Source organism: Myiozetetes cayanensis, unplaced genomic scaffold (assembly GCF_022539395.1).
Source record: "Myiozetetes cayanensis isolate MyiCay16 unplaced genomic scaffold, myiCay2020 scf5-8, whole genome shotgun sequence".
Lineage (NCBI taxonomy): Eukaryota > Metazoa > Chordata > Aves > Passeriformes > Tyrannidae > Myiozetetes > Myiozetetes cayanensis.
This window is the reverse complement of record NW_026087742.1, coordinates 47978824-47992189: the sequence shown is the minus strand read 5'-3', so window position 1 is coordinate 47992189 and position 13366 is coordinate 47978824. Positions and strand designations below refer to the sequence as shown.

The following is a 13366-nucleotide window of genomic DNA, read 5'->3' as shown; positions in this document are numbered from 1 at the left end:
TCAGAATCCAAGCAATGGTTTACAAAATGCCATAAAACCCTAAGCCATACTGATGCTCTTGTACAATACATGTTTGTGAGAAGTGTGTAATTCCTGAACTTCAGACTATTTTGCAGATGAAATGTTATTTCATGAGTCTCTTTTTGAAATACAGCTTTATTAAATACAATCAAGATTTATTGTACAAAGTGTAAAAATAATTTGAATTTGAAATATATACAATACTGTACATGTGTGTTTAGTAGCATTTTCGGGACTTTTGTCTTTGTAGCACTCTGAGGGCTGCTAATGAATCCTGAGGTTCCTTTGGGTCCTTCTGAAGAGTCTCAGCTACTTCAGAACTGCTTTTTGATGAGTTATTTGCTTTCTCAGTAGACCTGGAACTATTTCTGGATGAAAGATCACCAGATAAATTAGTAGCTATTGTATTGCTGTTTTCATTTACATAATTAATCTTCTTTTCTTCTGGTAAATTATTCATGAGTGCTTGTGTGTTAATCATTGCCAGTTCTTCATCAGCAACCAGGTCATTCTCAGGAAGATGGACAGTTTCTCTCAATTTTCTACAGGGTGTGACATGACCAATATTGTGATCTGTCTCTTTTGATGACTTGCTACGCTGTAAACCCAAACTTCTTGGGGGCTGGAATGCTTTTTTAACAGATGGAGAAACTACTGAACGTATCGGTGTCAGTGGTGGAGGGGCAGGTATGCAACTGAGAAAGTCCATAGCTTTTCTCTTTTTGGCGTTTTTGAGATGGTCTTCACTAACTGCCGCAGGTGAAGGTGTTTTTGCAGACCCTGGTGTGACAAGTTTCATATATGGTGTGATAGTTGACAAAGGGCTTGGGTGCTTCATTTCGATTCTAGAAGAGATCTAGTTAAAAAGACAAAAGTTTGATGTCGAATAGAACATTCCATTTCATTAGGTTCCTCAATTACTTCCACAAAATGAGAAAAAATATCCTGATATAAAAAAACCTGAAGATAACAATACACACAAGACCGATGCTGCACAGCAAATCATTCAAACACACACTTAACTTGAGAATACTTTTCATGTCTCATTTATTTTAAATTGATTAATATATTTGGTAAACAGATAGAAACTAAATCTTCAGAATTAAGTATTAGCACTCCTTCTGAGATGGAAGGATGCTTTATAAGCCTAAATTTAGTCCCCAGGAACTGAAATCACATCAGTCCATCGCAACTAGTGGCAGGGTAAGCTTTTGTTCTGACTGCTCAGTACTCCACATCAGAAACGACTTGCCACCAGCAGCTTTCATGGGAAACTTGAGTTCTATTTAAAACAATTTTTGTCAAGATTGCTATAAAATGTAAACATTTACTAGGTGATACCTCTTCCCTTTTAAATCCTGGAAACAGTAAACAATATCTAGTTAAAAGACCAGGAGGTAAATTCTCTCGGCAGAAGTAAGAACTGCAGAATGCCATAAAAGAAGAATTTGCAGATCAAGAATTTTCCTTCCAGTGACGTTCACATCAGGTAATCCTGACAGTGTGACCAAGGAAGTAGCAAATTATCTATAGAGAAATGATGATTCATTTCCTCACATAAAATTTAGAATATTTAAAGTATGCCGTGGAAACACAGGCCATAAGGGGAAGTTTTCATGTACTGCTGGGAGGAAGAATAGTCTTTCAGTTCCTCCCGAGGAATAATAGTAAACCCACACAGAAGAAGTGTCTAATCAGTTTGCATTGCCCTAAAGCGAATGGATAGAGTGGACTGAGAAGTGAGACCATTCACCGCAGCCATCAGTATAGAACTTACTTCTATCCTTACTGCATGCACTGCTAGTACAAACATGGTATCAATTACGAGAAGCTTACCAAACTTTTATCCTCTGCAAAGTTGCGGGAAGGAGAGGGGTTTTCCAAGCCAGATCTTTTAGTTAAACTGGGTGTAAGCAAGAGATTTCTTTGTAGCAAATTCATCAATTTACTTTCTGCATCAGAGCAAAAGGAGGCCACATTCTGTAAAGGAGAACAGTTTACAATGCAGAATAGATGTTTTTCAAATTGTTTAAGTATATACGCTCACAAGGTATTTAGGACTTTCTTTTCTCACCATAAACCCACTAGAATATTATTTTACATCAAACCAGCAACTTGGAAGACTGCTGCACTTTCTGTTGGAGGGAAATATCATAACTACCTTTTATCATGAGCAAGAAAAAAAAATTCTTCTGTATTTAAACTTATTTTTCAGTAAGAAGTGGGAATGCATGAAATAAAACTGAATAAATGAAATAGATGAAATAGAATAGAAATAGATGAAATACAAATAAATGAAAAAATGAAATAGAAAACTGAAATAAAAAATAAATAAATGAAATCAACAATCCAATACTGAATAAACTCCACTGATTCAAGAGAGCAAATTTCAGCTTTTAAAAGGCTAGAGGCCAAACTGTAAATGACAGATTCACTACTGACAGATACAAGATGCTTTGCCAGTTGGAGCAGATTTTGTGGCACATCCTAAACACTGTGTTGGTTGAACTGAATTATTAAAAAAAAAAAAAAAAAAAAGAAATTCAGTAGGTCATATGTAGAGTCCTCCAGGAAAACCGCATTAACACCTTACTCCATCTCCCAGAAAATCCCCTCAAATTCAACCCTATGTGTATTACTTCTTTTAAAGATTTATTAGTACTATCAGACTTTCTGGTAAAGAATGTAGCACAGCAGTAACTAAAACTAATCATCAAACTAAACATCTCCATACTTACCTCTATCATACTTCTCAGTTCATTAAGCTTCTCTTGAAGATAGTTTTCCTTTGGACTGGCTGAGAACACAGAAAGATCTCCAGCCAACAGCACAGGAATTTCTGATTTGAATTCAGACTGCCACTGAAGGTTGCTTGCAGAAATGAGTGAGCAGCGGACAACTATATCTTCAACAGCAAGGTGTCTGAGATCTGTCCAGATCTTTACTGCCACGAAATTACAGTTTTCATCAGATAAGTACACCATAGTAGTGAAACCTAGAAGCAAGAAAAAAGTTTGAATTAAACCTTTTGCATCCTTAAGTAAAGGTTGATTACCACAATTTGTAGCTATAAAAAAAGGTCACACGCATCTTGAAAGAGAAATGATAAATGTTACATGGCAGCCTGTCTGCATGGTAACAGGTGTTTCATGCTTCACCCATACTCTACACCAGCTCCCTACAACTCAAAGTCTGTATTGCAGTGGCTAAAACCCAATATTCCTATGGTGCTTTTCCTTTTTATTCAGAAGATTATCTACATGTTCCTACCCATGAGCTCCCGTGCCTGTGTTCCACTCAATCCATGACACTGTACACCAAAGAGGGAGCTCACGTACATGCACTGCTGCAGATGCTGAACACAAATGTGAGAACTCACATCCACCATTTATAGAAAAAATAAAGAAAAGTTGCTCTTGAGCTTAGGTCCTGCCTTACTAACTTCCTGAGCTAATAAGCAGAGACAGTTCTGCTTTAGGAAAACAGAATTATCTGCCAGCATGTCATGGTGACGGGCTGTATTAGCAGGTTTTCACAGGCCCGAGGTGCAGTTACAATACCAAGATAACTTTGACTTCTGAATTCAGTTCTTATTCAATGGGAAGACATGAATGTGGTCCACAACGTACCTGTTCTGCTAACAGAAACTACAGCTCCGACTAAATCGACTTCAGCACATGGTGGCTGAAAAGAAGGATCCAACAAACTGGTGAATTTTAGAGTCTTTCTTGGAAAGAAAATCTGTACCAGCATCTCCTGTGATACCTTAAGAAACACAAAACTTCAGTGTTTACCACACATATAGACCATGATATACTTTAATGACACATCTTGACGCACTTAAAGCACTTACTGATAGTTGCAGATACTGAGTTTTCTTTGTTGCTGTTAATTGTATGTTAGTTGAGTCTGCCCTTCCTTTGAACTGTGATGCTGACAGGTGGTAGATTCTGTACCGACTGCCCTCCTTTAGCAATGAACAAATATCCAGCAGTGGACGCCAGATACTCAGTATCACTCCTACCAGTATCAAAATAAGATATATTAGCTGTGCAATACTAAATTGAAGGCTTCTAAACAAAATAAATCCACAACACTCCCTCCACCCAAAAGTCCTAAACCAACTGAAAATATTAACATGCAAGCTAGAATACTGTTGGGAGACTCTTCAGTTCTACCTACGTTGGCCAGTTACCATGTTTAGTTAACAGTTATTTATAATTTTTCAAGTACTAACCTTTATATTTTTCTTGCTTTCTGTAGTCTACCACACACAATTTCCATACAGCAGACACGTCTCTTTTGGAACAACCATTTTCTTCCTGTTCCGCTGACTCTAAAGCCTTCTTGAATTCTTCTTGCATCTGAGTTTGCTTTTTGTCATTCATCAACTGCCTGTAAGCCCTCAAAGCTTTTAACTGGTCTTCACTGAGATATCCCTGTAACCAAGAGAAAATGCACTCAGTATCTTTTTTATTAATTAAAAAAAATACTGTCAAGATTTTTAGACAGCCTCAAGTGTTCACCTGTTACAAGCAATTTATTGTTCAACTGATACACCACTAGGACTTGAAATGAGGTTATGTTGAAACAACAGGAGACATCAATTCTTGACTGGTACTCAGCTGGTGCTCCGTGGCCTCCACAGAGCATTACATTACAGACTGTTCTTACGTCATAATTAGCAAGAAATCTGCTTAAGAGTGCATAACTAAGGTGAATATTTAATATAACAGGCATGTTTGCCTGTTTCCTATGAAGACTTATTAGGAGAAATTTCAGTCAGAATGAAGGAAGGGTTGCATTTCTCCTCAGGCTGCTGTCTCTGAGCTGACACAGTGATTTACACTAAAATCCATCAGAAAGGTTACGTTTCTGACCAAGCCTTCGAGACCCAGATGCCTTTACATGCAGCACCAGAGATATGCATACCACAGATCATATGGCTTTACGACCATCAAGGATCCTGACTTGCAAAAGGCAAAGCATGTATTTAATTTTTGGACAACTGGCAGGGACTCAGCACCTGCATCTTTACTAATAAAGGCACAAACTTAAAAGTCATGATTTAACTGGACCAGGGAATGAAGAAAACAATGACAATATAATTATTCAAACACTTCAGTGAACAGCATGCAAGAATATGTGTGCGCAACTCTAGACTTACGAGATTAATTTAGTTTACATATAAGCCAGAAAAAGTAAAGTAATAAAATTACAAGCAACATTAACTTTTAATGGTGCTATATCCTGGATTTTTATACCAAGAGAAAAGTGCCATCCAAACTATTGTTCATCTATTTCAACAAGACTTCATTACATTTTTTTCAAAATTTTTAAATCTTAATTTATTTAACAATAAAAATGCTGTAGGAAATCTCAAAAGGCAGCAAAAATAAAGAGTAATTTAATAGTTTATTTTAGCAGGAGGTAGTAAATTGTAAATTATTTCCCAAGCGCTTAAAAATTAGCCCAGTAGGATCTAGTTACCTCCATATAACCAGGATCAGATGCATTCTGAATTGCTTCATAAAGTTCTGCACCATCTTGCAAATTATGGATTTGCTGTCTTGTGACTATACGTGATCTTGGTGTTCTTCTGGTAGTTCTCTCTGTTGAAAAAAAAGCCATTATGTGGAGTGCAACCAATACACTTGAAAGTGAAAGAAGAAATTATTACGTAAGAAGCATGGTAGTACTTAGACCTTGCCAGAATAAAAATACAAATCACATATATAGGAACTGATATGTGTGTATACATATATTTTAGGAAAATAGCAGAAAATTTTAGGAAAAAAGCAGAAAAAAATCTCATTAATTTAAATACAACATAGATTAGAATATTAGACAAATTTTGGGGAAGACAGTATCAGTGACTGCACTTAGAAGAGGGTGGGAGACTTGATGAGCTGCCAAGAAATTTCATCTATACTTGACTGTGTTTTCTCTGTCTGTCACTTCCTCTTCTTCATACAGCAGAAAAGTCTCAAAGATACCAAGACCTGGGACAACAACATGAAGGTTCCTTAGGACATCAGCTAAAAGCAAAGTTAACTTCATTACATTAAACTATTACGCTCTCCTTAGGTAAGTAATTCTGCTGCTAGCATTCTCATGAATTCCTTCAGCATAGCAGACAGTGCTAGTAGACATACAAGACAACTTGTCTAGTACAGACAAGTTTACCAAACATTAAACACCACAGTGAAGTGACCGACACGCGGAAGTTCATATCAGTGAAGTTAAGAATTACAAAGCCATCTTCGATTTGAACTATGAATTCAATGCTAGAACTACTGCCAGAAATCAGTGGCAGAGGTTTGCAGTGTCAGCCTATTATGGAATCAAAAAATGGTTGAAGTGGAAGGGACCTCTGGAGGCCATCTGGTCCAACTCCCTGCTCATGCAGGGTCACCTTCAGCAGGCTGACCAAGATCAAGTCCAGTGAGCTTTTGATTATCTCCAAGGATGGAGATTTTGCAGCCTCTCTAGGCAACTGTTGGTCATCCTCACAGTGAAAAAGTGTTTCCTGATGTCCAGAGGGAACTCCCTGTATTCTAGTTTGTACCCATTGGTCTGGACCTGTCACTGGACACCACTGACAGAAGCCTGGCTCCATCTTCTCTGCAACGTCCTTTCAGGTATTTATGTACACTGATCAGATCCCCCTGAGCCTTCTCTTCTCCAGGCTCAAAGGTCCCAGCTCTCTCGGCTTTTCCTATGTCAGATTCCTTATATATGTTCATGGCCCTTTCTTGTAACTTTTCCAATGCGTCCATGCCTCTCTTGTACAGAGGAAGAGCCCAGAATCGGACACAGAACTCCACACATGCCTTACCAAAGCTAAACAGAGGGGAATTATCACCTCCTTAGACCTGGCAACACTCCTCAACTTGTTCACTAGGACCCCCAGGGCCTTTTCTGCCAAGCTGCTTTCCAGCTGGGTGGTCCCCAGCACATAGTGGTGCATGGGATTGTTCCTCCCCAGACAAAAGATTTGACCTTTGCTTTGTTGAACTTCATGAGGTTCTTGTCAGCCCATTTCTCCAGTTGCTAAAATCCCTCTGGATGGCAGCAGCATAATCCTCTAGCATATCCATCACTCATCCTAATTTTGTATCATCAAACCTGTTGAAAGTACACTGTCCCATTCTTCAGATCATTAATGAAGATGTTCAAACAGGGCTAGACCCAGTGTTGATCCCTGGCATACACCACTAGTTACTGGCCTCCAAAGCAGACTCCATGCCATGGATCACCATCCTCTGGGTCCTACTGTTCAGCCACTTTTCAATCCACCTGACTGAGTGCTCATCTAGCCTCATCATTATGAGGATCTCAAGGGAGAACGTCAAAAGCCTTCCTGAAGCCCAGGTAGAAAATAGGCACTGCTCTCACCTCATCCAACCAAGCCAGTAATTCCATCACAGAAGGTTGTCAGGCAGGTCAAACATGACTTCCTATTGGTGTATCTTTCGAATACTCCAAATCACATTCTTGTCCTTCATGTGCTGGAATTGGTTCCAGGAATATTTGTTCCATCACCTTCTTAGGGATCAAGGTAAGGCTGACTGGTTTGTGGTTAGTTTTCTGGGTCCTCCTTCCTGTCCTTTCTGAAGACAGGAGACACATTTGCTTTCTTCCAGTCTTCAGGCACCTCTACCAATCAACCAGTGATCATGCAAAGAGGATCAAAAGCAGCCTCACAGACATCACTCAGCTCCTTCAGCACTTCAGAGTTCATCTCATCACCAGCCATGGACTTATAGATGTCCAGTTTGCCTAAGTGTTCTCTAACTTGATCCTCTTCCACCAAGATTACGTCTTCCTTGCTTCAGAATTTCCCATGGTCTCCAGAGCATGGGATTCCTAAAGGCTGGGATTGCTAGTCAAGGGCAAGGTGAAACAAGCATCCAGTAACTCAGCCTTCTCCATGTCCCTTGTGATCAGGGTCCCTGTCCCATTTAGGAGCTCCACTGAGCTCAGTGTCTCCACAGTCCTGCAACGTTTGTGATGAAAGATGCTCAGTGCCTAATCTTGGTGTTCAGGTCTACTGAGATACATCCCAGCAGTGCCCACTCTGGGTGAATCATTATAGTATCAGGTCCTTGAAGAGAATGAAATTAAGAATTCTACAATTCCATAGCACTTCCCTGAGCATCATCTCGATTATTTTTTAGTAGCCTGGTTACCAATACATTCAGGAAGAGTTTCCTAGATAGCTGCAAAGCCAAGCAAATAAGCATGTGACTGTTTTCCACTGAAAGGTCTTGACATACAGGAAGCAAAAATCTAGAAAAATACAAAACAAAAACAACAAAGAAAACAATTCCAAATCTCATCTCTGCTTCTCTATCCCCAGGAAAGTTTTTTGACAGTTTCTTTAGACTCTCCTGTAAACGTCAAAAATGTTTTTGTGTTCTTAATACCTATTCTGAAAGAACGAAAGCTTTACCTTCACGTTCTTCATATTCTGCTTGGATTTTTGCAAACAGAGCTTCCAGTTTCTTTTGTTGATTCTCTGCATGCTTGGCAGCTTCCCTTTCTTCAGCTCGACTGTTACGAAAAACATATGAACCAGCTGATGTCTTCTCCATCCACTGAAAAAAAAAAAAAGATTAAAACAAAACTCAGACTTAAAAATTATTTTTAACATAATCTAGTTTCCTTTTAATACTCATGTTATGTAAAAATGCTTTAAAAATGAACAGACAGTAGATCCTAAGTTCTTTCAGTATAAAATGCAAAAAACTACAGCATAGGTAAATCTTCACTTTAAAGTTACACAGACAGAATGGAGCAGTATCCAAAATCAGGTGACATAACAGCTGAAGAAACCATAGCTTAAAGTAATAGGTATCAGTGATGTAATTTTAAAGACAGCTGGATCCCACTGGTAGATACATTAAGACACAAACCATTAACGTGCCAGTTTAGATGCTGTAAAGGAACTATGATGTTGTCCTGCTCTTAAACCTTTTCTGCCTGAAATGGTTCCACAGGGCTACTGCCTTGTCCACAACTCTGCTAAAACTGGTTTGACTGAAATAGGTGAGCCAAATGACGTCACTACTGATGAAAGCAAGTGCTCCCTTCCCTTCCTTTTAACTTTACAGTTCTGTCTTCTCCCTTGCACTGGCTCTAATACCTACTTGACGTCAGCAGACCATATCAGTTTGATAATTCAACAGACAGCAGTTCATTGCGCTTCTTGTTTTGGTGGTTTTAATTATTATTAGTTACTTACTCCTGGTTTAAAATAAACAATAAATTAAATTAGCTAAGCAACAGGTCCAGGATTAGCACAGAGAAGCAGCAGGAGAGTACAGTGAAAGCAGGATGAGGAAAAGTTGCAGGACTAATCCTTATGAGGCAGTGAATTGTCGAAATGGGCTCCGCCTGTCTCATTTAATTGCATGCCATGTAGTCCCTGCACTATTCACAGTCTAATGCATTTAGTTAAGGTTACTGTGATTCCTACACTCCTTGACTCTTGAGGTAAAAGGAGAGAGTCCAAATCTTCCTATAATTTTGGTATGTTTGAACAAAAGTCTTAGAAAAAAAAAAGTACATCAGTACATCAATCTCTTGATATAGTGAGATGCAAAGCACCACTTTTCTCCCCAGCCTAGAAACCACTGACTGTGATGTGATTACAGATTACTCCCTTTTGGAGACCTAAATAAATGTTAGCTCTACCAGGCAGCTCACACAGTAAGTACTGCAATTTCCTCCAATAAAGCAATGATCTAAATATCAAAGTAATGATCCAAACCAAATATTGCTAGTACTTTTGCAGAATTCATGCTACACCAACCAACAGGTAAGCAACACCTTAGAAATAAAGCAATGAAAAAAAAAAATCCCACATGTACATGCCAAGTATAATACGCTCTGAGAAAAGTTAATAAAACCTGAAAGTTGTATCCTGGTTAAACTGTTAACATTAAAAGGACTGACTGCTAACAGAAATATTGTTTCTGTTTGTGGCTGGTATTGTTATAAAACCAAATAGTTACAGTGAAGTCTGACCATATTTAAAATTACTGGATATTAAGTGGTATTTAAAAGATCTTAATTATATTTTATACCATAAGCACACACAGTATTTTCAGTAATATTTTTAAATAATAGAACTTAAACAATACAGTCAGCTACATGTAAGAAAAAGTAATCTTACTAAAGCCTAGAAATATACAACTTCTATCTTAGCATGTATGTAAAAATAAAAAAAAATTGAGTTTCACTTGTTCTTGGAGCTGAAACTGTCAATGTCTTTTTTCTCTTTAAAACATGTACTGGGCTTTTTAGATTCCAGAACTGAAATCCAGTTCTTTCTGGCTTTTTGAAGCTGAAAGCAAAGCCAACCAGAATATACTGAGTGCAAACTCAAATTTTTCTTACTGCAGGATATTCCAGTCCTGAAATATTAAATACAGGCACACTGCAAGAACCACTCTTGTTCATTTTACACATAATGGTACCTTTTCTTAAGTTTTTTAGCTCTCTATATTATGTCCGATTTGAGGAATGATATAGCAATTAACTGATATAATTTGGATCTCACAGAACCTGTTAGATTCATAAAATACACCATACCTGAATAGGGTAAGTTCTTTGAATAACTACATCAATACACCCCACTGCACCACCCTCGCTGTAAAGCGATGACAAAGGCAAGGGAAAAGGCCTGGGATCCCGATGAAATCCTAGTTTTGCATGCCATCGTGCACACCGCGTGCTGTTCGCTGAAATCTGAATGAGACAAGTGATGAATGATAAACCGTCACTGGTAGGTCAAAACTATACCCAACTTTTTATATCTACAGGAAAGACCATTTTCACACCAACCTCACTAAGAATACACCTGAACACAGCACATTTTAAAGGTTTCCCTTCACATTGAAGAAATGTATTTTGAACAGAAATTAAAAATTTGATGAGTTAAAATTCTCTAGATGAGTATCTATGAGACAAGCCACTGCTTTATACCAGAGGAGCAACAGTGTTACGCTGAAACTTCACCCATCTCCTTAAGCATTCTCAAATAAATCAAAGCCCTCCCCTGCCAGTCCACCCTCTCCTGACCTAGTTTTCCCCCCACCATTCCTCTTCCAGCTTCCATATTGTAAGTGATAAGTACTTTTTGTAACATGGTGCTTAACCAAATTAAGGAGCTGGAACTGTGAAAACACATAGCAAAACTTGGAAGAATTTTGTATTAGAAACTTCTCTTCCAACCCTATTGAATAGTGTCAATGACCTTCTGTCACATCTTACAAATTGGTTACTAAACTTCAACAAAGCTCCATCTGTTTGTAAAACTCTGATAACTCTGTTTACAGAATAGGGCTCAACTAAATAGCATTTATCACATCTCTCAGTCACATCCATTTAAGCTGAACTAATATTTTATTTTACCTTTAACATGAGGGAATCTGGGGCTTCCAGTGGCGTACATCCATTCTGAGAGCCAACAAGTTCTGCTCCATGCACTATGATCTTCTGACCCACAGTCAGCCTTCTTCTATCTAAGAAAGCTTTGAGAGGTGGATCCAGAAGAGCTCTAATCCCATACCAGCCATCAGTAACTTCAATTATTGCTGCTGCTTTTTTATTTTCCACGTTCTTATTGCTACTGCTAGGAGATACAACGGCGTTCAGCGATACGATTTTGGAAATACACAGTACAAGTGTTTTACCTGCTGCGTCATCTCTTTCCGTTATTTTTTTGATTGCTGATCGTTTACTTTTATCAACTTCCAAGTCATATCTACAAAAAAGCATCCAGGCTTTGTTAAAGCAAACAAAACCCATCACATTTTTTTTCTTTAAACATAATTATAGCCAACTATTGCTTATTCAATCTACAATTAAGCACCACTATAGAAAAGCAAATGTCATCTAAATTTTTACAAGTAACATGCACTATGCTTTTCATACTGCTATGCATAAATTTAACAGTGAATGCATTCTATTAAATAGTAAATGCAAGGTATAGAGGTGGTTATTTTGTAATTTAGAAAGTATACAGTACCACAAGTTACAGGTCCAAATATATTGCTATACACATACCTATATTTCAATTGCAACAGCACCATTTCTGGTGTCAAACATCTGTTAGCAAACTCATGTGGGAATGACACTTCCATGGCTGCCAATTTCCATACAATCCATCTGTAGTGATTGTAAACCCAGGCCTCAGATATTAGCTTGGGATCCACACCAGGAGTGTCACAGAGGGCTCTGCAGATAAATGGTTAATAAATTAACCTGAAATCCACTGCAAGTTTCAACTTGCCTATTTTGCCCTAGGATTGTATTTGATGTATGTACACAGGCAACATTAACAAAAGAATATTTATTACACTGAAAACAGGAAGGTTACATTCCATCACCTGATCTGGTTAATGTCTGAATACTGAAGTTTTGTCCTCATATGCCTTGGCAGCATGCACGTGCGTACATGTATGTATCCTTGAAACGGAGATACTTGACCCAGCAGCAGCTCCAGGGACGTGTTCTGTCTGCTTCATGCAGTTATGCACACAGCATAGATGGACTGAGGTGTGCTCCATTCCCCTTCAGCCCTGCAATCTCCCCTGCTTGCTTGATGGGTTCATTACAACCTACATGATGTCTTGGGGGACCCAGAAAGTTTACAGATAACATCAAACTTAGAGAAGTGATTGATACACTGGGGGATCCTATTTAGTGGGACCTGAACAGGCATGAGAAACAACCTTGTAGGAATCTCATGAATCTCATAAAATTCAACAAAAGGAAAGTCTTGCACCTGCAATGTAACTATCCCACACAGCAGTAACAGGCTGGGGCTGACTGGCACAAAAGGACCTAGTGGACAAGATGACCACACAACAGCAATATATCCTTGCAAAGAAGCACAAAAGCATCCTGGGCTGTATTATGAGCAAAGCCAGGAAGGCAGTGATCCTTCCCTTCTCTTCAGCACTTGGGAGAAAGCTTCTGTCCAGCTTTGGATTTGCCAGAACAAAGGCGTTGGTACACTGGAACAAACCTCACAGAGAGAAACCAAGGTGATCTTGAGGGCTAAGCACATGACATACAAGTTAAGACAGCTGGGTTTGTTTGAATTTAAAATAAGTCAAAAAGACCTTATTGCCGTCTATGACCACTTGACTGGAGGGTTCAGAGAAAATAGGGACACATTCTTCCTAGAAGCACCCAACAACAGGATGAGAGACAACACACTAAGCTGGAACATGGAAAATTCTAATCAGAAATAAAGGTGGTTGTTTTGTTTTTTAAACCACGGGAATGGTCAAATGACACAGGCTGTCCAGAGAGGTTGTATAATCTCTGT

General features: G+C 38.6%; 1 protein-coding gene across 1 annotated transcript in view; it reads right to left on the bottom strand.

Moving 5' to 3' along the window:
- Positions 1-238: 238 nt before the first annotated feature.
- The window catches only part of BRCA2 (BRCA2 DNA repair associated), a 37197-nt gene continuing 24069 nt past the window's right edge, over positions 239-13366 (bottom strand). The window contains 11 exon segments of the mRNA XM_050331412.1: positions 239-877; positions 1858-2001; positions 2760-3016; positions 3651-3786; positions 3875-4041; positions 4259-4460; positions 5512-5633; positions 8477-8621; positions 10621-10776; positions 11443-11794; positions 12097-12267. Coding sequence (XP_050187369.1) covers positions 239-877; positions 1858-2001; positions 2760-3016; positions 3651-3786; positions 3875-4041; positions 4259-4460; positions 5512-5633; positions 8477-8621; positions 10621-10776; positions 11443-11794; positions 12097-12267 — 2491 coding nt within the window.